This window comes from Amblyomma mixtum, chromosome 6 (genome assembly GCF_055824585.1).
Source record: "Amblyomma mixtum isolate Tamu chromosome 6, ASM5582458v1, whole genome shotgun sequence".
Classification (NCBI taxonomy): Eukaryota; Metazoa; Arthropoda; class Arachnida; order Ixodida; family Ixodidae; genus Amblyomma; species Amblyomma mixtum.
In genome coordinates this window covers 122,851,569-122,874,892 of record NC_143017.1, presented here as the reverse complement: position 1 = coordinate 122,874,892, position 23,324 = coordinate 122,851,569, and the positions used below count along the sequence as shown (strand labels likewise).

General features: G+C 49.3%; 1 protein-coding gene across 2 annotated transcripts in view; it reads right to left on the bottom strand.

The window, feature by feature from the left end:
- Window positions 1–23,324, bottom strand: part of LOC149340254 (aminopeptidase N-like) — an 87,256-nt gene that overhangs the window by 5,161 nt on the left and 58,771 nt on the right. For both annotated transcript variants that reach the window (XM_089549010.1, XM_089549009.1), the window contains 17 exons: window positions 22,552–22,707; window positions 21,673–21,775; window positions 21,103–21,223; window positions 20,247–20,401; window positions 19,020–19,133; window positions 11,882–12,016; window positions 10,844–10,909; window positions 10,644–10,709; window positions 9,491–9,648; window positions 8,548–8,639; window positions 6,889–7,022; window positions 6,565–6,620; window positions 5,882–6,029; window positions 5,471–5,550; window positions 4,757–4,870; window positions 3,664–3,831; window positions 669–812 (listed from right to left, as the gene is read on the bottom strand). In XM_089549010.1, coding sequence (XP_089405136.1) covers window positions 669–812; window positions 3,664–3,831; window positions 4,757–4,870; window positions 5,471–5,550; window positions 5,882–6,029; window positions 6,565–6,620; window positions 6,889–7,022; window positions 8,548–8,639; window positions 9,491–9,648; window positions 10,644–10,709; window positions 10,844–10,909; window positions 11,882–12,016; window positions 19,020–19,133; window positions 20,247–20,401; window positions 21,103–21,223; window positions 21,673–21,775; window positions 22,552–22,707 — 2,010 coding nt within the window. The remainder of the gene's footprint in view (window positions 1–668; window positions 813–3,663; window positions 3,832–4,756; window positions 4,871–5,470; window positions 5,551–5,881; window positions 6,030–6,564; window positions 6,621–6,888; window positions 7,023–8,547; window positions 8,640–9,490; window positions 9,649–10,643; window positions 10,710–10,843; window positions 10,910–11,881; window positions 12,017–19,019; window positions 19,134–20,246; window positions 20,402–21,102; window positions 21,224–21,672; window positions 21,776–22,551; window positions 22,708–23,324) is intronic.

The following is a 23,324-nucleotide window of genomic DNA, read 5'->3' as shown; positions in this document are numbered from 1 at the left end:
AGAACGGCGCTCACTGAAGAGAACGTTTAGGACACTTGGCGATCTGTTCGTTTTCACGCTGTAAGAGACAAACCTGCAGAAACTGGATCGTTATGCGGGATATTGCATATTTTAGCAGCAGTAAGAGAGAATTAAAAACGCCTCTCAATTTGTCCATGCATGACAAAGGAAAACCTGCCTATGAATATAGTTCGCACCAATCAGGATGTTTCTTTGTTTCTGAACGCAACTAAAACGCTTTAAAGAGTGTTTATGCGGGACCTTAAGGAAAACAAAAAAAAAATGTAATGGCAAAAAGTTAGAGTAAATAATAAAAAATTTACGAAAACTGTTTTGTACAGCATTGCTGAAAGTTCATAGGTCATAAGGTTTGTTACTGAGATATGCAGTGAGACATTACGGCTGCCTAAAAACTTCAAAGCTTCGAAGGGGTGACGAACCGTTCACCTTTGCTCTTAGATACTTGGAGCCTGACGGTTACATCAAGTGCCCCACTAAGTGATTGAACAGAAGATGGCGTGGTCCGCGGACTTTCGAACTAGACTGCACTTGAAAGTAGCGAGCAGCAGTGCTTATTTATCAGGTAGTCATCCCCATGATGGACGCACAGCCGTTTTCTCTCAACCGGGGAGGATTCCTCGGAAAGCATTGCGCCGAATGTTACGTACGTCTTGTAGATGGTTTCCCAGTTCTCCAGGAGGAAGTTGAAGAGGAGGCTCCGGCCGAAGACAGTAGAAGCGACTGCGCCGATGACCGCCGCGCCGTCCTGCCGGCGAACGCCGGAGTCGGGCGTGATTGACTTCATCAGGAAACTGCGAGGTTAAAAGCGCCACAGCGCTTCAGTGTCACTGCTGTCGATTGGCGCGTAGCACTGGCCTTCTAAGAGGCCAGCTAATCGTACGCTGAGACTGTTGGCATTTCAACGGAAAGGCACTAAGCAGGTTGGATGATTTAGGGCATATGTATACGTACGTACATACTGAATCAAAGGAAGCATGCCCACAGCCAAAAGGCAGCAGACAACATCGCATCGGTCACACGCGTTTCAGTGTATGGCGGACGTACAGAGGGCAAAACGCATGTCTAGAACACGCTCTGAGCGTGTTTCGGGCGTAACACGCGATAACTAGCGATGAGATTTGGTTAAAAATGGTGTGGATGTGAACATGGGCTGTTAAACTCATAGAATTTCATCTTCATTTTTTGCCTTCTTGGTTGCAGCGGCTTTGGGAGCTCCGGAACGCAGAGTTTGTTTGTTCTATGCATGTGTTTTGCCCTCTGTACTTGAATCGTCTCTTATTCCCCACATTATATTTTTATTAGTGCGGCTAAACATTTACAGGGTGAAAGGGTCTCTTTCCACCACAGGGCCACTTTCACCTGCCCAGAAATTTTTCTAGAAAATGTTACAAATCGACTCTTAAGCTTAATATTTAACGTGCGGTTCCTTAACTCTCGGGTACCTACCGCTCACGCATTACCTCCTTGCGTGATCTTTAAGCAAACAATGCTCGTTAAAAAGCAGACATACCCGAACCGGATAAACACACAAGTAATAAAATGGACACACTCGTATGCTGTGGCCGCTTCTTTACCTTATGTGCCCACTTTGTTAGCGCTATTCTGTTTAAACTCGTCGAATAATTTTGCTACACAAGAGGCAGATTTGACTTTCGCCCGTTACGCACTAGTAAGCCGCAGTGATCCTTAATCTTCAGCAGTAAGGGAAACATGCAGACCCATGGTTTTAAATTAACGCGAAAAGGGTTAAAGCTCTTGGCGCAGCGCTAATCGTAATGAAGATAAAAAAAATACGGTGTCGCATTTAACAGGTTCCGGACAAATCTTTCGGCCGGCATTCGTTAAGAGCGCTTTGTTCGGGCGAGAAACTAAAGTTCTTCGTTTTACATTCTAACCTCGTCAGTCTGATTGCGCGCGTTTTAATTTCGGGCAAAGTGCGCGACTTTGTACGCAATAAACGTTCGCTCCCAAACGGTCGATTCCAACTGTGCGCTATTTCCTTCAGGTAAACGAAGTCGGGAGCAAACAGCCCCATCTCTACCCTCGGGTGTTTCCCTTCTGGGATTCAACCGCACTGTTTCTAGGTTGCCCGGGGAAACGGTGATGGTGGCGGAAGGAAGGTGGGGGGGGGGAGAAAGGGGGGAGGGGACGGGCGAGGGAGGAAGGTTCCCGCATCAACGATGCCTGCAGCACCATTTTCACTTCTGCTTTCACCTTGAGGAAGAGGCAGTAGGTGTGCACGACGGTGACTTCAAAGGAACGCATTAAGTTACCTCACGGGGGGGGGGTTCAAGGTTTCCAGCAGGGGCCGCAGGTCCCTCTCCATTAGCTGCTGCTATTTATGCCGCGATCCTCTGTGGGGCTATTTTGAACTGCGATGTTATCGAAACGCAAAATGAGCGGAGTTTCACGAAGCGGGACTAGCGAGAACCGGCCGATTGCTCGGTTCCGCTCAGTCGGCAGGGCAATAGAGCCGAATCTAAAAACGAGAAAGAAAGTTGAAAATATCTGTTTCACTGCGATCTACTTTGGTTCGCGTTAGGAAGTTTTCTTGTAATGCTAAAAAAAAAAAAAGTTCGTATGGGCAGAAAAAGTGAAGATGAAGTCAGCAGTCCGTGTATTGGGTCTTTGTGCCGTGTGTGTTTTGTCCCTCAGTACGAGTTTCCCCAATCGCATGAGTTCATGCCGAGCGCATACTCATTGCGTAAGCTCTACGCAGGAAGGCCTTATCGGTTCTGTATTTGCATGTAAACGAAAAGGGAGGCCATGATATCTTGGCTACGCTTATCTTAGCCGCAGTAGAGTTAGAGAGAAAGTGGTTCTCCTTCGTTGTGCGACTTGTGCACGCGCACCATGCGTAAACTCTGCTTTACCTGACGAATGCGTTCGCGAACTCGCTCATGTCGCGAATGCAACTCTAACCTCGCCGTTCGTGCTAAGAACCTCACCAGAATATTAAAGAAAAACTAAACATTTCCTTTAAATATTTTGTTTGGGTAAATTCTTCCGTCAGATAACGGGGGTGATAGCCAAAAGCTGGGTACCGTGTTGCACAAGACCTCCTCGGGACGGCGTACTCGCCAAGCAAGGAACACGAAAGCAGAACGAAGTAACTTAACACCAGGACTTTTTTACATTGCTGTCACGTAGACGCGCACGCGGAACTGGAGGGGATATATCTGCGCCAGGAGTGGTTGATAAGAAATTTTGACAATTAAGAGGGCAGCATTACGTAGCAAAGACACTGGGGCGATCTGCTCTAACGCATTGCCTGTTTTGACCACGCCTGTTCGTAACTATTTCTGTTACCGCGTCAGTTCCTGTACTGGTAGCAGGGCACTGACACAGGGTCTGCTTGCATCTACAGGTTCAGATTTTTCTGTCACAGCGGCGCGAAACTGACCGCAGGCATGCCGCTGCAGCACTCAATAACAGAGACACCTTTGCCTTTGATTGCGCCTGCATGGAATGTTTAACGTCTTTGTATAGAGCTGCTTTTCTGAAGGCAAAATACTCGTCGCGCTGTTTCAGATCTCAGTTCTATTGGACAGGTGATGTTCAGCGTCCAAGCTGCACCTGCGGTACTCAGCGTCGGGGTGGAGGCGATGACGCATAACCTGTCGAAAAGACTAGAGCACGAACCTGTTGAGGACCCATGGTTCCCTGGAACAGGCCAAGCTTTGCAGGCGCCTCACTTTCTCCGAGGCCACGGTGGTCTTGTTGTACATGTCCCACATGAACTCCCAGTCGTCGTAGTTGCCGTGCGCGATGGCCGTGCAGTACACGAACGAACGGAAGTTGGGCTTGATGCTGCGATAAAGTGTCAACGCGAGCAACTCTACAAACCAAACTTCGTAACCGGCAGGTCGGAGGGTGTAGCAGATAACTTATATACCGCACATGCACAAGTATAATAGAAATTCCAGTCTGTAAACCAGGCGTGCTAATTCCGTGCGAACGGAGAAGTATACTTGATGAGGGGGCGGATGGAAGTCACAGCAATAGCTCTACTGCACCCGCTAAAATATCAACCGTTTCCAGCACCGAAATAGGATACATGACCAGGGCAGGAACATAATCGAGAGGCCTATTTTTTGTGCCACGCGGCACGCGTGACGAAGGTTAATTTGGACAATGTGACCACAGGTAGTATACATTATCGGCAGCGTCTACATTCTTCTCATGACAAAATACCACCTGATATCATTCTTGTTGGCGAGCAGGTGACCTTACTGATGCGAAAAATTGCCAGCTCCGAGAAGACACTATAACAAGCGGCGGCGCAGTACAACGAAAACTGCACGAGCTGTGCACATGGTACATGTACCATGTAACTTCTGCACATGGTCACTTGTTCCCAACCCGCCCCGGACGCGGCACTTCTGTAAAAGTCTTTTGCGTTATGATAACTTCAATTACTTCCAGCACGTTTCTGAAGAGAGACATCTGTTTCTGCACCTGTGTACTGCCCGCCTCGAACAGAGCGTATGCACGACGGACAGCGTGCCCCGATCAATATTTCACGTCCTCAACTTAAATCTCTTCCACTTTGTTGGACAAAAAAATGACAAAAGTGAGTTGCGCTGGCGTGCAGCCTGACGGTTTATTGTGCTTTTAGCAACGGAAACTATACACCACAAATCCCTTAAGTACAGGCGTTCTGATACTTCTGAAAGCTGTTCTCGCGGGAAAAAAGTGAACTCAAAAGCTTGACGCAAGAAAGGGGGCAACTTACGGACTTTTCTCTGTTTTGCTATTCTTCCAGGCGCGGAAATAGTTGAGCGCCTCGGTGACGCAGTTCTCGTAGCCCAGCGTGCAGGCAGTGGCGTACATGTCAGTGCGGAGGAACCTGGGGCGACAGCGACGTGTTGTAAACATTACTGATCTCATCGATGATTAACTGTAGTTATTCACAAAATGTCATTGAAGCCGAAGGAGTGTCAAAACTGCGGCGAAACTTGATTGTTCGAACTAGAAAACGAAGGCACACTTAAATTAACGAGTTACCAGTGCTATGAGCCTGTCCTCCATACAACGTGGATTTGTGCAGCTACGCGTGTGTAACAATAGGAAAGGCATGACAAGCTCCCAGAACAGGAGCGTGTGGTGCTGTGGTCCAGCGCTTTCGATTGCTTTGCTTATAGAAAGCCTTTATTGTCCTGTCTCTGCTATTGTGTTTGATAAGCTGTGTAACTGCCACATCTACAGTAGTAATTGTGTGTTCCCGCCCCACAAAACATTGTGTGAAAACGGTATAAAACTGCACTGAAACCCCCATCTCTTCACTTGCCAGTACTACATTACTTGGTTGGTTTAGGTTTTGGTTTATGGGGTTTAACGTCCCAAAGCGACTGAGGCTATGAGAGACGCCGTAGTGAAGGGCTCAAGCACATTCCTTTCAACAGAGAGGATGAAAATTTGCGATCAGTGCTAAGAAATATCAACTTACGTAGTCAAAATGGATTCCCCTTCTTCTTCATGCCAAGTCAGGCGGTCATAGTTTGGCTTCACAAGGCTGAGCAGATATTTCTGCCAAAAGAAGAATAAAAGGTTATGCCCTGTCAAGCTGCAGTTAACTCTTTCGCATAAGCCCGGTGTAAGCCTGGTCGTTCACTTGTGATAAATTGGTGAATTTTACGCATATTCACAAGCCCAAAATTAAGCTACAGAGCAAGCGCAACTTGAGTGACAGGGGAAACCATACAGAGCCGTAATACAATGGCTTCTCTTCGATTAACTGCCCGCGTGTTTATGATGGGGTATTCTACTGGTACTGAAAACTACCGCCCGGTGTGACGAAAACACGAGTCAACGCAGTTATTTTTGGGAACCTGGGTGCCAAATAAGTGGCGTGACTGACCTTCCACTTTCCATACACCTCGGTGGTCTCCAGCATGCGGCTGATGAAGCCAAGGTTTGACGCTGTGGGGTTCCATGCGATGTACGATTCCTCCTTGGACAGGTACTGCGTTGCGTCCAGCGCCAGCCCGTAATCCACGACACCGGCCCTGCGGAAGGACGCGACAGTTCATAGCGACAGGAGAGGAGAGGTGCCGGTAGTTACGGCATGCCAGAATTACGGCATGCAGAAGGTTCGGCAGTTTTCTGGCATGTGAGAATTCCAACATGCAAGCCATTGCAGGAACGTCTGCTCATTAGCGTGTAAGCATCCAAAGCAAATGACAGGCGCATCCACAAGGGCCGTATTTTATAGTGTCGGAACAGGCAGTGTTAACAGTGATCCGCATTTTATTTTAGGTTTTCTCAAGTTCCCTGCAAGGTTTGGTGCTGTCTTGGATAACGTTCCATCGACAACTATTGAGGCGACGTCGGAACACCCAAGCATATTTTTCTAGGATGAAAAAAAAAACAGTATTCTTATTAAATACAGAAAAATTGGTTACAAGGTGGTTGCAAGATTCCTGGACTATATGGCACCTACTAGTAACTTTCAGTTAAAGTGTTATTATCCCGATCGAGTTTACGACTATGAAATGCGACCGGTGGGCAATGACAATGCATAACAAACAGGGACTAACAAACCTGGCCAGATCCAGTACATCGTCAAGAAGCTGGGCTCTGTTGATGACATGAATGTCCTGGAATGAAAGGAGATAACATTGTCTGCATGTTCTAGCACTAAATAATGGAGCATCACATCGTGTTCACGCCAGTTTTTGTAAGGCGTCGACAAGGTGCAACAAATGTTTGAGGTTGATCGAAATATGTAGACATTTTTAATGGTGGATAGAAATCAGAGAACGTAACGATTAATAGCCAGGAAAAAATAAAATTAAGGGAGGGGCGGAGAGATCAGCAGTTTCAAGGCTCAGGTCAACGGCAACGCGTTGAAATGAATTTACCTACCGTGTGCTTGGTCATAAGTTGATCAGTGAGCAGCTTCCAATTTTGCTCATCATAATTGACCTTGTAAAAGCCAACCTGCTGAACGTTCGCGATGAACCACTGGGATTTTGATGTCGGGAGTTCGGTAATAGTGCCTGCAGATCGAAGAAGACGGCTCAAGTTGTAAATGCCGAGCACAGGTAAAAATTGTAAGTGCCACAAAACACAGCTCAATGTAGTTCTATCATGTTTGAGGTTCAGTAGGTGCGTAAGACAAGGCTGTTACTTGGAGCGCCCTCTTAGCAGCCGAGATGCCTGCCAGACAGTACCGGCAACTTCGGTCCATTGTTGAGCACTGAGCTGACGCCGGGCCCGAGTTACAATTTTTAAATCACAGTTATTGTTTGTTTGTTGTTTGTTTATTGGGGTTTAACGTCCCAAAGCGACTGAGGCTATGAGAGACGCCGTAGTGAAGGGCTCCGGAAATTTCGACCACCTGGGGTTCTTTAACGTGCACTGACATCGTACAGCACACGGGCCTCTAGAATTTCGCCTTCAAGAAATTCAGCCGCCGCGGCCGGGATCGAACCCGCGTCTTTCGGGTCAGCAGCCGAGCGCCGTAACCACTACCTACTAACCTACGAGTAACTGTCCAAATCTTCATTTCGCGGGTCTCACTTGCCGTAGTGCTTCGTCTATATTTGCTAAAGGAAAGTGTGCTTATGCTCTCGAAAACGTTTTCGTAGCGAAAGTAACATTAGGCTAGTCAGCAGCGCATTTCGGGCGATCGTCGCAGGCCAGTACTGCGCATGCGCCGCAACCATGGCAACCATGGCAACCGGCTGTTAGGCAACTATGGCAACCATAGAAACCGGTTGCCATGACTGCTAGGCGCCGAGCATGACATGCGCGGCGCCTAACGTACTATCGGCCGTAAAAGTAAATGGACCTAAATCACTGCATCGGCAGCGTCTTTGACCGCGTTGCTTAAAATCCAGCAGTGGTAGAGGCAGGGGATAGGCAGTAATATCTAACATGAGGGCAATATAAAAGGTCAACCGAAAGCAAAATTGCGACTCGTTTTTTCACACTGCTGCGGTTTGACGGACTGCGGCTGTCTGATTGGTCTGCCACAGCCCGATGTGCTCAATTAATAGGCGATGCGCGCTCCCCTTCGTCAAGACCGTTAACAGCAGAGCAGCTGAACGCAATACTAGATATTTATCTAGCGCGAAAAGCCCCACACGAGAGCGAGGGCGAAGCTTGTCGTCACTCGGGGCATCCTGGCTGCAAGCGAGCGGCGCGAGATAACAGCGCAGCGGTGCGGCCCCGCAGCCCCGCAGCGGTGGTCCATTTACTTTTCCGGCCGATAGTACCTTTCGCTATGTATATCCTGGCTTAACTGAGCTAAGCCACAGCAAATTTTTGATCAAGCTTAATGCGCTATTATGTACCCTCTGCCGCTTCGGTGCTCAACGGTGCGCTATTGGAAATCGTTGGAAGGCCTAAGAGCCGACAGAAGACTGAGTTCTTTGGGTATAAGTACATATGACGGCTGCTCGGCCTGAAACACGACGCTAGTAAAAAAGCGCGTCGTGTTTTCATGTCTGTTGACACTGGTTGTATTCTTGCACACCTTAAGTTTACAACTTTTGTATGTGAAAGCCTATAGATACTCACCGGATTTTTCTGAAAACCACATTTTGGGATCGGTGGCGTTCCAGTTTGGATCCCTGGCGTCCGTGTAGGTGAGCGGAACTTTCCAAAGTGTCCTGGAAGCAGCCAGAAAGCCAGTGCTGATCACGCTCTGTTTAAGCCGAACATTCCAGTCGTGTGGGGACCTATGCTTCACATCCGGCGGCGTTTGGAGTGCGGAAAAAAAGTTTTTTTCAGCGTTACCTTAACTTATTCATAATGTTCTTTAAACGATAGAAATGGAAAAAGGTAAGTGGCCCAACAATAGCATTTTTAAACACGACCACAGAATAACACGAACTCCCGGTAAAACAGCACAATCCCTCCGCACTCATTGAAATCTGCCTTATGTTCTTTAGAAACCATGGACAAGTATTTAAAAGCCTGAGAAAACCAAGGAAGTGAAAAAGCTAAGCCGAGGAAGGAAAATAAAGCACATCAACTACGCGCTCTGTCTGTATTGTTTACCACCATCTATAATAGAGTCACAAGCTCAAGCAACTTCAAAAACTGATAAAACTATGGCTCTTGCGCCCGCCTACATCAACAAAGCAAATAAAGCGCTGAAAGAGGTTATGAAAAACTAATTATCTTTAAGGCTATTTCTTGGCCATGTTTCCCTTCTCCCTTTGGGCTTTAAAGCTCGTTGCACTACAGCTGTGCCACAAGTGTAGTTTCCAAAACTGGGCCGACTTTGCGATTTTTTAAATTTTTTTCGACGATGCCTTCACCACTGCGTTCTCGTATCAATCATCATGAGGTTGTGATGCAAGGCAAAACACGCGGATGTTTGTTAGCTTTAAAAGAAACACACGTGTGAGGCTAGGACCCCTTAAATGCCAGCGGACGCAAAGCAATGCAGATTAGTGAAATAAAGAGCGTGCGGTAGGAGAAAGTGGCAGGCTGAATTCAACGCCTTCTGGCTCACTGGTTGTCCTCGCTGCCATCGAGCAAGAAGCGCTGCTGGCTGATCTTCGCCGTGCCGGCCTCGTACGACCGGTTGACAGTGATGAGCGGGTAGCCCGTCTGGAGCGTCCACGAGTCCATCACAGCCTTGACGTCCACGCGGTTCTTTTCGTCTTGTGCCTGCGTCCAATGAGGCCATTTTTTCAGGTACCGTTACATTGGCTATAACGCTCAGCTGTGAGATACCTGTGTGGTGATGGAGCAGGTCAAATAGACTGGGTAACCTTACCATCTTTTGAACCTTAGCGTCTTTGGACAACCTAAACACCTTTGATGGAAAGGGCTTAGGCACGTAGCTCATCCTGCGAGTGCTACTATCTCTTAGTTTATTTTACGTCTCGAGAAGCTTTGTGGAAGCGTGCGCCCAGGAACTGCTCGCAATCGAGAAGGCAGCTAAGTGGTCTTCGCAAAGTTATTCACACGAGAGAAGCCATTCACTCCTTGCAAAGACGAGCTTCAGGTCGGAGGGGCTCTTTGCCCATTACATAAATGGTAAGTTTCTGTGGCAAATGGAATCAAATCCAATATCTGCCACAGAGGGCAAAGCTGCTCTCCCACAGAACACTGCGCACATTTTCTTTCTGAATGTAAATGCGACAGGCAATGCACAGGCCGCTGCGTTTAGTCGATAATCTGGTCGCTGTGTAATGATTCAGCATGCTGCGCTAATGTGTACAAAAAATTTTGTTTCCAAGATCAGTTGCCTGCAAATGGCCATCACCACAAGCGGCTATCGTCTCAAAGCGACTCGATCTATGAGGGACGCTGTAGTGGAGGGCTCCGGATAACTTCGTCTACTTAAGTTTTTTTAACGTGCGCTGACAACGCACAGTACACGGGCCTCTAGCTTCTCCTCCATCGGAATGCGACCGAGTACTATAAGTACTGAGCCACCGCGGCTACCAATAGCGCAAAAAAGTGGACCGCCAGCTGCCAAGCAAGAAATTCGCGTCGTAAGCGGCGAAAATATTCGATCTGCTGCATTAAACTGGGGCGTGTTTTGCCTCTGATGCCAAGATATTGCGACTGGCATTCTAAAACGCGCCCTGTGCGATAAAACGCCATTTTCGCTCCCTCTTCCATGTGCGTCTTCTTTTTTCAAAGGTCAAACTCACCATTGTCAGTTCCTTCCACAGGTCGTCTTGACGAGCGTTGGTGAAAGACCGCTTCTTCAGGTACGTCTGCAAAAAAAGAAAAAAAATCGTAAGGTTGATCAAAGATCTCTTGCATCTCGTATATCTGCATTTGAAACAAGCACGAGCATTATTTATTTTTGCGCTGAACTTTGCAAGATGCGAACTTCAGACAGTCTTACCGAGACACCTTTCCTGAAGACTGGTTCCGTCAGGAAGAAGTTCATCATACGAATTATGGATGCGCCCTGAAAGAAAAAGAGACAAAAATTTGTTATGATTTAGCATGTTTCTTGATTTGAAATTAAGAAAGCAGTGTCATTAAAGTCAACCGCTTTTGGCCACCTTGCTGTCCCCCATGCTCTTTTCACGCGGCGCGCGAAGAAAGGGTTTCATGAGAGTGAAATTTGCAGTGAAATTTCATGAAACAATACGAAATAATTACTACAGTCATTACCTTTATTAAATTCCGTTTACTGCCGACCTTACATCGGTTTATCAATGCACCCTTGCTATGGCTGCGGATAATCGGAACACAGAAAGCAGCATTGAGCTTCATAGCACTGAGAATACGCAGCCGAATGATTGGCAGATACACTTTTCATAGCTTATTTGCTAATGCAGTTAAGTTTAGTCACCTTAGTTTCTTAGAAACGAGAACGGCGTCTCAAGTTGACTAGACCAAATGTTATTTTCCAATGAACACTCCCCTCAACTGTCCCGCTATTGCGGCACTACACTCTAACTCCTCCCGCCCTTGTCTCAGAAATTAATTATGGATCTTAAGCCTCCTCGTCCAGTTCGAGGCTACCCGATATTAGTGGGTATTTGGGGAAAGCGCGAGGTATATGTCGACAGTGGTATATGGCTTCGATATTGCTACGACAAGTAATTTCCAAAGTGGTGCTATGCTGCTATAGACGTTTTGGCTCCGACCAAATATTAGCCATTGAGGTCAGATATTAACCACGTGATTTGAGATTCTGGGTGATACCTGCACCAGCAGCCAGCAGCTGCTGCTGCAGTAAAGGAACTTTAATTAATACTGTTGTAAAATGTCAGTGAGAATGATACTGTGCGACAGTTTAACTGAACAGCAAAGCTGGGCCATAACACTTTCATCAAGGGTGTGTATTGTGCAGAAAAAAAAAAGGTAATCGGAGACATGAACATCTCGTGTGCAAAAACAAGGTGCGCGTGCATAGTTTCTTCAGGTTTACCTTTCCGTAAGAAATTTTGTCGAAGTTTTCAATAATTTCGTCAGGGTTGTAGACTGGAACCGACACCGGATGTGACGACTTGAGGCCATCGAGCTCCATGACCGGCTGGAGTTCGTCGCCAATGAACTGTTGAGCCTGTTGAAGTGCAAAAAAAAACGCTCTTGGAACAAGGGCATTAAAAAAACGCACGAGCGCTTATGATTAAAAATATCTGTCGTTCGACTCGGGCTTCCTCTATCTATTCCGATTCTCCTATCCTTCTGGGCAAGCGCCAAGGGATAAGCCGTGAAAGCAGTGTGCAATTATATTCACGATTATATAATTTCATCTGGTAGATTCCTCTGCTACAATGTGAATTCACTACTTTTCCTTTTCCGTATTTTTTGTTTTGTACAAATTCTAGCTCTGCGTCCCAAAACTATCAAAATACTCCATTTCTTGTACATGAGTGCGTTTGTATCCGCTATGCACCCTGGCCAATCCCCCGCCGTGAGGACATCCTCATCATCACCATCATCTGGTCATAACTGCAACTCGGTGCCGAACATCTGCATATTGCCGCCAGGTGTCCCCGAGCGGCGCCGAAAGGACGAAGAAGTGAGGAACTCGCGTGCTCTCGGAGCTGGGACTCTGCTTCTCTGTTGGCGGCTTGCGCCTAGCCTGTGTGATTAAGGACCCATCCGTGACATTTCTGGTGGAGTGCGCTGGGTACATCGCCCTGGAATATGTCGCACACCCCTCCTAACACCGAGGACCCCAGACCTCTCCCTATCGACACGCCAGTGCATCGGGTCAGTCGCGGCAATCTAGGACTGCCCCCTGAGCATAGGCTGTTGGAGACTACCTCGCCACCTGGCCGGCTGCCTCCTGAGCTCAGGCCATTTGACACTACCTCGGCGCCTGCCCCTCAACCAGTCATGCAAGGCGCCGCGTACTACACCCTCCAAAACCCACGGCTACCAAAATCCTTTCACGGGACTCAGCTGGAGGACGTGGAAGATTGGCTCCTCCAGTTTGAACGGGTCGCCGCATTCAACCAGTGGGATGACGCCGCCAAACTGAGGAACGTTTTCTTCAGCTTGGAGGACGGTGCTCGGACGTGGTACGAAAACCGTGAGGACGCTCTTTTGTCATGGCATGAGTTCCGACGTCAATTGCTCGCCACGTATGTCAGCGCTGATCGTCGGGAGCGAGCTGAACGCGCCCTACAGTCCCGCATGCAGATGCCCAATGAAACGGTTACCATGTACGTCGAAGACATGACGCGTCTCTTCCGGCGGGCTGACCCAGCCATGTCGGAAGCCAAAAAGCTGCGCCACCTAATGCGTGGTGTGAAAGAACAGCTTTTCGCCGGCCTCGTGCGCAGCCCCCCAAGCACTGTTGCCGAGTTTCTAGCAGAGGCTGTCACGATGGAGCAGGTTCTCCGGCAGCGTTCCACCGCGTACGACCGGCCAGTCCTTGCTGCTTCTATCACGGAGCCTCTCCCGGCGTTCAACACCAATACCGACTTCCTCCGTGACATGATCCGCACTGTCGTCCGTGAGGAGCTGCAGAAGATCTGTGGTACGTCGCAGACCACGGCCAGCTCCTTTATGGGCGTTATCCGCGACGAGGTGCAGCAGGCTGTCAGGCCACAGTTACTACGCGGCGAACCACAGCCAGTACAGCCAGATTACTACCGCCCGACGTACGCTGAAGCTCTGCGACGCCCTGCCCCGACTCCAGCGGCATTTACACAGCCTATCCAGACGGACTACTGCCGCCCGACGTATGCTGACGCTTTACGACGCCCTCCCCCAAATGCAACGGCGTTTGTTCAAGCCCATCACGACGTCCCGCTACCCTCCGTGCAGCCAGTGCAGCACATCCCGAGTGACCGACGATCCCTGCGCAGAGCGGACGTCTGGCGTGGCCCAGACCGACGACGTTTGTGTTTCCATTGTGGGGAGCCCGGTCACCTGTTCCGGCGGTGCCCATATCGTGAACTTGGCCTGCAGGGTTTTTCCCCCGATGCGCCAAGACCCCGATTTGGTCAACGGCCCCCTGCGATTGAAGAGTACGTAACGCAGCAACCACTGTGGTCCACGGCGCGCCGTCAGTCCCGATCGCCGTCCCCTCGCCGGTCATCATTTTCACCGAATCCGCAGAACTTTTCGCGAGCGGCAGCGGACCGCTCGCCCAGTCCTCGCCGGGAAAACTGAAGACAGCGACCTCCGGGGGCGTGGTCGCTGGATATCGATGCTGTAAGGACCCCCTGACGACGCCGACATTCGATGATAGAGCTTTGTCGACGTCGACGACAGCCGGTGATCTAAAGGAGCGATTCTCACTCGACATACCCGTGCTTCTCGACGGTCACAGCATTAGCGCGTTGGTGGACACAGGCGCAGAGTTTTCAATTATTAGTGGCAAATTGGCAGCGCTTCTGAAGAAAGTCACGACTCCCTGCTCTGGCATGCAGATCCGGACGGCGGGGGGCCATATCATTACTCCGCTTGGACAGTGCACGGCTAGGGTCCAGATCATCGATTCGACGTTCGTAGTGAGCTGCCTGGTGCTCCGCGACTGTTCTCGTGACCTGATTTTGGGCGTAGATTTTCTCCGTGAGAATGGTGCCGTTATCGACCTGCGGAACAGAACCGTTACGTTTTCTAGAGCGAAAGCCGACAACACCTCCGATGTTCGTCAACGCAGCTCCGCCCTTCGTATTTCCACTGAGAGTGTTTTGATCCCGCCGCGCGCCAGTGTTTTTGCAAGAGTTGAATGCGATGATAGGCTACGTGATGGACCTGCAGTCGCCGAGGGCAACCTTTCCTTGCTACTGACACACGGCATTTGCTCGGCCCGAAGCCTTGTCCACCTCCATAACGGTCGGTCGGAGCTCCTGATTACTAATTTTACCAACGAACCTCGTCGCCTTTTCCGAGCTACTGCCATAGCGTGGGCCGACCAATTGGCAGATGTTACTGAGTGTTTTGCGTCCGAGGGCATGGTACAACCGGAGACGTCCCTGGATCGCATCGATATTAGCTCCGGGCTATCAGCCACTCAACAGCGCGACCTACGCGCCCTACTGCTCCAATACCAAACCTGCTTCGCATCCTCCTCGAAAGTGCGGCAAACGGCGGTCACAAAGCATCGAATCATCACTTCCGATGATGCTCGCCCCATACGACAGCAGCCGTACCGCATTTCCCCGAAGGAACGCGACGCCATCCAAACGCAGGTGAAGGAGATGCTTACAGACGGCATAATTCAGCCTTCTAAGAGCCCGTGGTCGTCGCCTGTTGTTCTGGTAAAGAAGAAGGATGGGACTTTGCGCTTTTGCGTCGATTACCGTAAGCTGAACGCCATAACGAAAAAGGACGTCTACCCGCTGCCTCGCATCGACGACTCACTCGACAGACTTCGCCGCGCCAAGTATTTTTCATCGATCGACCTAAAGAGTGGATATTGGCAGATTGAGGTTGATGAACGTGACCGCGAAAAAACTGCCTTCATCACACCCGACGGCCTATATGAATTTAAGGTGTTGCCCTTCGGCCTTTGTTCAGCGCCTGCGACGTTTCAGCGCATGATGGACACTGTCCTGGCTGGCCTCAAATGGCAAACCTGTTTAGTTTATCTAGATGACGTGGTGGTGTTTTCAGAAACCTTCGACCAACACCTTGAACGACTGCGGACCGTGCTGGATGCCCTGCGGTTGGCCGACTTGACACTTAAACCCGAGAAGTGCCACTTTGGCTACAAAGAGCTCAAGTTTCTTGGCCATGTTGTGAGCGCCGACGGTGTAAAACCCGACCCCGAGAAAACTGCCGCCGTAGCCGAGTTTCCCCGTCCTACTACAAAGAAAGCGCTCAAGCGCTTCTTGGGTTTGTGCGCCTACTACCGCCGTTTTATCGCAGACTTCTCCAACATCGCTGAACCCTTGACCCGCTTAACGCGTGAAGATACACCGTTCGTCTGGACTGCCGCGCAAGAGGCTGCTTTCACAGAGCTGCGACAACGGCTGCACACTACCCCTGTGCTTGCTCACTTTGATGAGGAGGCTGCTACCGAGATACACACCGACGCTAGCAATATTGGGCTTGGTGCCGTCCTCGTTCAGCATCAAGAAGGCGTGGAACGTGTGATCGCGTATGCAAGTCGCACACTCTCGCGCACCGAAATCAACTATTCCACCTCAGAAAAGGAGTGCCTCGCCGTCATCTGGGCCACGATGAAATTTCGGCCCTATATCTACGGTCGCCCTTTCAAAGTCGTCACAGACCACCATTCCTTGTGCTGGCTGACCAATCTCCGGGACCCATCAGGCCGCCTGGCACGCTGGAGCCTTCGCCTTCAGGAATTTGATTATACAATTGTCTATAAGTCCGGACGTAAACACGAAGATGCCGACACGCTCTCGCGCGCACCCGTTGAGCAAGCTGATGACAGCGCAGAGGACGACCATCGTTTCCTAGGTGTGGTCAGCAGTTCGGACTTGGTGGCAAGGCAGCGTGCTGACGCTGGCCTGCGGTCTGTCATGGATCACCTAGAGGGCCATGCTTCCAACGTACCTCGACCCTTTTCCCGCCACCTGTCCTCTTTTTGTATTCGCAATGGCGTACTCTACAAGAAAAACTCACGTAACGGTGACCGGACCTACCTCCTAGTCGTACCATCAGACCTCCGCGACGACATCCTTTCAGCGTGTCATGATGAGCCCACATCTGGCCATTTGGGATTTGCACGCACGCTCGCCCGAGTGCGTCAGGCCTATTATTGGCCTAAACTTGCAGCGACCATTCATCGCTACGTCAGAGGTTGCCGTGAGTGCCAGCGTCGTAAGTCGCCACCGCTAAAGCCTGCAGGTTTGCTCCATCCAATTGAACCACCTCGCACACCTTTTGACCAAGTCGGCATTGATCTTCTGGGCCCATTTCCTGTATCAGCATCTGGCAATAAGTGGATTATAGTTGCGACTGATTATTTGACGCGCTATGCGGAAACCAAGGGGGTGCCGAGCAGTACATCCTCGGAAATCGCGCATTTCTTCATACACCACATCGTTTTACGACACGGCGCCCCGTCTTCCGTAATCACCGACGGAGGCACTGCGTTTACTGCGCAGCTCTTGCACGAGGTGTTCCAGCTGAGTCACACGACCCACCGCAAGACTACTGCATACCACCCGCAGTCAAACGGGCTCACGGAGCGCCTCAACAAAACCTTAGCGGACATGCTCGCCATGTACGTCGATGTACATCACAAGACCTGGGACGAGATCCTCCCATACGTGACGTTTGCCTATAACACGGCGCTTCAGGAAACGACTCGCTTTACGCCGTTTCGCCTCGTCTACGGGCGTGACGTACAGACAATGCTCGACGCCATGCTTCCGTGCGCCCCTGACGACCAGGAGCTCACGTCGGACGCCGAGGAGTTTACCCGGCACGCAGAGGAAGCCCGGCAACTGGCCCGTATACACATCCGACGGCAGCAGGCCACGGATGCAAAACGCTACAACCAACGACATCGACACGTAGAGTACCACCCCGACGACAAAGTGTGGGTATGGACCCCAGTACGTCGCCCAGGTCTGTCGGAGAAGCTCCTGAGCCGCTACTTTGGACCGTACACAGTGTTGCGCCGTATCACGGATGTGACGTATGAAGTCCTCCCCGATGGCACTCTACCGAGTTCGCGCCGTCGACCTCAGCCTGAGGTCGTGCACGTACTGCGCATGAAGCCTTACTGTACACAGTAAGGGACGTAGCCTCTTCCGCGTGTTCTTTTTATTAGTGCCTGCAGCCGTTGAGCGGCATGTGACCGTTTGTTCACTTGCTTACTTCCTCCCGTTCACTCAATGTGCGCCCACGTTTTTGCTTTCTTTTTTGGGGAGGGGGAATAATGCCGCCAGGTGTCCCCGAGCGGCGCCGAAAGGACGAAGAAGTGAGGAACTCGCGTGCTCTCGGAGCTGGGACTCTGCTTCTCTGTTGGCGGCTTGCGCCTAGCCTGTGTGATTAAGGACCCATCCGTGACAATATCATCGTATCTGCAATGGCAAATTTCCGACTCACTTGCGTCGTTTAGCTCCGACGCAAATGCTTCGCAGTTAAAATGTTCCTTGTACAGCAGTCTCACGATGATGATCTTAGCCCAACCCCACCACTATTGTTTTCCAGTTTCTGACACGAACGATTGTGACTGCATGGGATTGGCCACCAAACGCATCCACCGTCAATAAGACGAAATAAAAGCTGAAGCAGTCGTGCCTTGTTTCCGAACATCGGCCTTGTGTTGTTTCTATACAGTACATGGGGTGAAACACTAAACTGATCGAAACAAACATCCCTTTATAATACGTTTCTTAACGTCGCACACACTGTTCGGTACTGTGCAGGACCCGCATTGGAGAAAAGCATCTTAAGACAAGCGAAGACAAATCATGTCTTTGAGCCAACGTTGACTAGAAGACAGTAGTCATAGAACAAACTTACATCGACGAAGAAACTCCCGACGAAAGCAGGGAAGTCCGCAGCTTAACTTAATTATGTTCACTCCTTGAAAGTTATTCAATGTGGTTTGTGTCCCAAAGCGACCCAGGCTATGAGGGACACCCTAGTGCAGGACTCCGGATAATTTGACCAGCTATGCTATATTATTTGCTCGATAATTTAGACTTGGCAAAGTTGCACGAAAAGCACGCACAGAAGACAGCAGACAGGATGAGTCTCGAATCCTGTCTTGCGTGAGTGCTTTTCGCGCAGCATTACTGTGTCCGAAGAACTACACTAACGATCACGACATGTTCTACTCGTGTATATGTTGGTAGATAATTCGTGCACTCTCCGCCGGCAACCTCTTTTCCCGAGAAGGCATCATATGCACAAAACGCTTAAAAATTAAATTGTTCACTTGACCCACGTAGCCAAAGCACGACAGTGCAAACTCAGTGCAAACTCAGGTGTGCACGTGTCTTCGTCAGTGATCAGAAAGGTGCCCACCCGCCATACACGCCATCACATCGGCGCAGTTCTCGCACAGTCCGCGGGACGCGGTCCGTCGTTCCGGGTTCAGCGTAAATAATAGCAGCAAAATGCAAAGATTTTCCACTGAAACGCAAAGCCCCGCATGCAGCGGGCAAGTGGCTCACCATCTCCCAGTCCTTGTGCACGAAGTCGACGCCCAGATACTCAACGTATGTGGCGAAGCCTTCATTGAGCCACAGGTCGTCCCACCACTCCATAGTGACCAGGTTGCCGAACCACTGCAAAGCAACGGGTTTGACAGTTGAAACTGGGCTTCAGTTTACCGCAGCGCACGAAAAACGACACGCCTCTGTCCGTTTCTGATGCGTTGTGAAGAATTAAGTAATACAATCTAACTCACTAAAACGTAGCCTGCATAAGGATCATTAAGAAAAATGTTTAAGAGAGCGCCGCAACATTTAGTGAGGAATTCATAAGATGCTCTGAAGGGCATTTTATATATGGAAGGCATGCAGGGAGAGCATGATCACGTGTCATTTGGCAGCAAAATAGGGCTGATCAGATCATCAGAAAATTCGATAGCTGTTGTAGTACCAACAGGAAGCAGGTTGTTCTTGGTGCAGTAAACGCGTTCCACTACTCCCTTTGATATAAGGAAGGGGAGTGAACAGGAAAGAAATGGAGCTTAGTTCCTAAGCAGACTTCGTGACTTCTAGCTAAGAGACAAGAAAAATTGCGTCCTGAAGGCGTTCCAGGCAAGGAGTAACGTATCTATACAGTTCACGGTGCATATTAAAAAAAAATATTCACGACTTTTTTGTCCTCCCGTTACTGAAGAAATGCGATTACTGCAAAGAATTTTAATATGAATAAATTTTAAATTCTGTTTAACGACCACAAGGTAAAATGTGGTACTTTACACAAACTACACCAAGAAAAAAGAGCAAGTCTCAATTAAAACACCGGACACCAGAATGTCGTCACTAAACCGAGGCTTCGTCTACTTTCAGCGGTTCACTGTTCAGAAATTCTGCCTTGTTTATGTGGCACGTTGCCAAGCAAAGAATGTAACAGATATGATAAGCACATGCTTCGGGGCACAGGCCTCTTGGATTACCACCGTGCGTACAAGTAACTGCGAGCACTCCTCATGTTCTATACAAGAGACAGGTTCTTAGTACAAAAACCGGTGGAGTACAAAAAAAAAAACGGTTCTGGCTTCAGTTCTACGTAGGACGGTACAAATGAAATTAGGAGCAGCCACCTGAATTACTGCGTACTGGTCGAAACACTTCAGGCATAAGGTAAGTATTGCATATAGCTAACATTCTGTGGTAGGTACAGGGCAGGAATACGGTTGATAGGCACTACCTAATCGAGAAAGCACATACCTGATGCGCCAGCTCATGCGAGACGACGACGGCGACACGCTGCTTGTTGCCGGCCGACGAGTCGTCCTGGTTGAAGAGCAGCGCCGTTTCTCGGAACGTGACCAGTCCCCAATTCTCCATGGCACCAGCGTTGAAGTCGGGCAGAGCGACCATGTCTGCAGGCACCAGGCCAATCAATGAACACATGACTCTATATATCCTCAGTCCGTTCAGTCTCGCACACGCAATAATTGTGGAATCATCAGCTGCATAAAACATCTCCTAAGGCGTTGGAAGGTATATCACGATGACTGGCGCCTTCGATAACCACGAATTTGTTAATAATACCACTTGTAGACATGGCCGTGAATATGCCTCGCTATGTTGGCCGTCAGGGAAAACTAGATCCACTAAAGCAGCTGATTGTCGAACATTCGAAGTTAATTAAGAAGCGATAAATAGTCGAAGACAGTGACGAGTATTGCTATCAATCTTGCCGCTGTCTTGTAAGCTACATGTCTATTTACGCACAGCTAAAATACCTGACAATCACTTAGCGCTTTGGCGTCCTCGCGAGTATTAAATTCAGTGCTACGTACTCTGGCGTAGCATTCAGTGAAGCGAAGTTCTGAAAAGATTTCGCCACATTTCCATTTTTTTAATGCGTCGTCTACTGCTCTTAAACCAGATTACATTTTCCGCAGTACCGCTGAGCAACAGCGCGGATATGTGTTCACAGGCAGATTGGAACCTTGTTGCGTTACGTTGAGTTTCGAAAACCAGTAACAGGCGCGTCGAGACAAAGAAAATGAGCAGAGTAGCGTGAAGAAATTCTGCTAATTTCTGCTAATGGCTTGTGCGACATCTTAAAGCTCACCAGTCTTTGGGAGTGGATACTTTTCCGAGAAGTACTGCTCGTAGAACTCCAAGATTTTGGGACCGATTGACAACGAATAGTCCACAGCTGAAATGGCGTTTGGTCGGGCCCATACCCTGAACTGGAAACAAGAAATGCAGAAGAATGAGGTGAAACGTGTGAAAGTAATAAAAAAAAAAAACGCTGCTGCTGAAAGACTGCTTTTGGTACAATTTTTTCGGCATCTATCTTTTTTCTTTCTGTACGGCCAAGAATGAGGTGCGGCACAAGCGGTGCACTAAAAAGCCGCGGAGAGTTCACTACTAACCAGGTTCAGACCTGGTGAATCACGTGCGGTCTTTAGAGTGGTCTTAAGTCGATTCGAGAAGGAAATTACTTCGCTCAATCGAGAATTTCGCTACATTGGGAGACGTTTAAAGGAGTACCATATAGTGTCCTAATTTTTTCTGGGAATCAAGATTTGTTTTTGAAGAATTAAAAATCTGTAGAATCGGTTTTTTTAGTATCGGGCTGCAAAAGGAAATGCGCGCTACGCACGCCGTGCGCACGCGCGTGTGACTAATGGCTCACCTTGTTGTCACCCCGCGATTCGAAGTCGCTTACGACGAAGGCCAGCAGGTAAGTGGACATCCGAACAGTGGTTTGGAAGGTGTCCGCTTTCAGTCCATCGGGCCTGGGAGCACAAGGCAGTCACGTGCGATTACTGCGGCGTAACTTGGTGACGTCATCGACAGAGCTGAGGGAGCAAACGTTGAGCACAGTAGCCAACAGATACGTTTTTCTCGGTGCCTGTGCGTGTTTCAAACACGGCAGATGAAATGCGGCATGCTCGCGCCATAGACAAGGCTGCGCCACTGAGTTCGAGGCTTCATGCTAGGCTCTGAACCAATTATTATCATTTTACTCCATGATGTTCTGGCTTTCGATATATACTAATTGAGCATTGCACAAGACACACAGAAAGCCGGATAGAAACGCAGCATCGTTATGCTGTTTTCGACATTGAACCATCCAGTGGAAACGGAAGTACTCTTAAGGTGACTACTACAGAACTGTCACAAAGAAATAAGGCCCAGTTCTAAGGTGGCCTACAGTGTATTAAAATCCAGTTGCATACAAGATGTGCCCAGATGCGGTGCTCAAACAGTCACATGCACGCAGAGTACGCTTGCTCAATTTTTAATGTCATACACATGTTCCTTTTGATTCTCAAAACTCCGCTTCATTTATCTTTCCCTCTACTTTCATGCTGCAACGAGCGACATAGTTTTGAAGATAACTCGACGGAAGAAAGTCGTCATCACACCGAGATGGTAAGCATGCACGAAAACTGGAAGGCCCCCGACATTCCCTTCACGGAGGTTGAAATCGGTACCTCGTGGCATCATGCACCAAAAAGGGCCAGTGAAAATGAGAGGTAAACCTGCGGGAAGGAGACCAGATTCTGACCTGTCGGAGGTGTTGCTCACGGGCATGTTGGAGAGCGCCGTCATGCTTGCCGGCCGCACCATGGTGACAGTGAAGGTGGCCTTCATGTCCGGCTCATCGAAGCAGGGGAACGCCCGGCGAGCGTCCGTCGCCTGGAACTGCGTCGCCGCAAGCCACCTGCGCCGAACATAGAGGAATATTATGTTTTCAACTCTGGTTTTCCTTATGAATCGTCAGCATCAGCGCTCTGTGCCATAAAAGTTGTTGCTGAGGTACAAACTAGCAACAAACATTACTCATTTTAAGCACTTCAAACATTACTTGACTGTCGTACTTTTTCGATACATTACAGCATCCACTCTGTCGCGCCATGGTACTCGATCCACGGCTGACGCATGATTTCACTTCATTTGCGATTATTCTGAGAGTAATGCTTTCGTTTCGTTTCGTTTCGTTTCGTTGGGGTTTAACGTCCCAAAGCAACTCAGGCTATGAGGGACGCCGTAGTGAAGGGCTCCGAAAATTTCGACCATCTGGGGTTCTTTAACGTGCACTGACATCGCACAGCACACGGGCCTCTAGAATTTCGCCGCCATCGAAATTCAGCCGCCGCGGCCGGGATCGAACCCGCATCTTTCGGGTCAGCAGCCGAGCGCCGTAACCACTGAGCCACCGAGGCGGGGCTGAGAGTAATGCTACCGCTAGGAAAGGTGACGAGCTCGAGGCCGCGCGGTCGGCAACCACAACACAAGTGTACGGTGCAAGTTCAAAAAACAAGGAAAAAAAGAAATTCG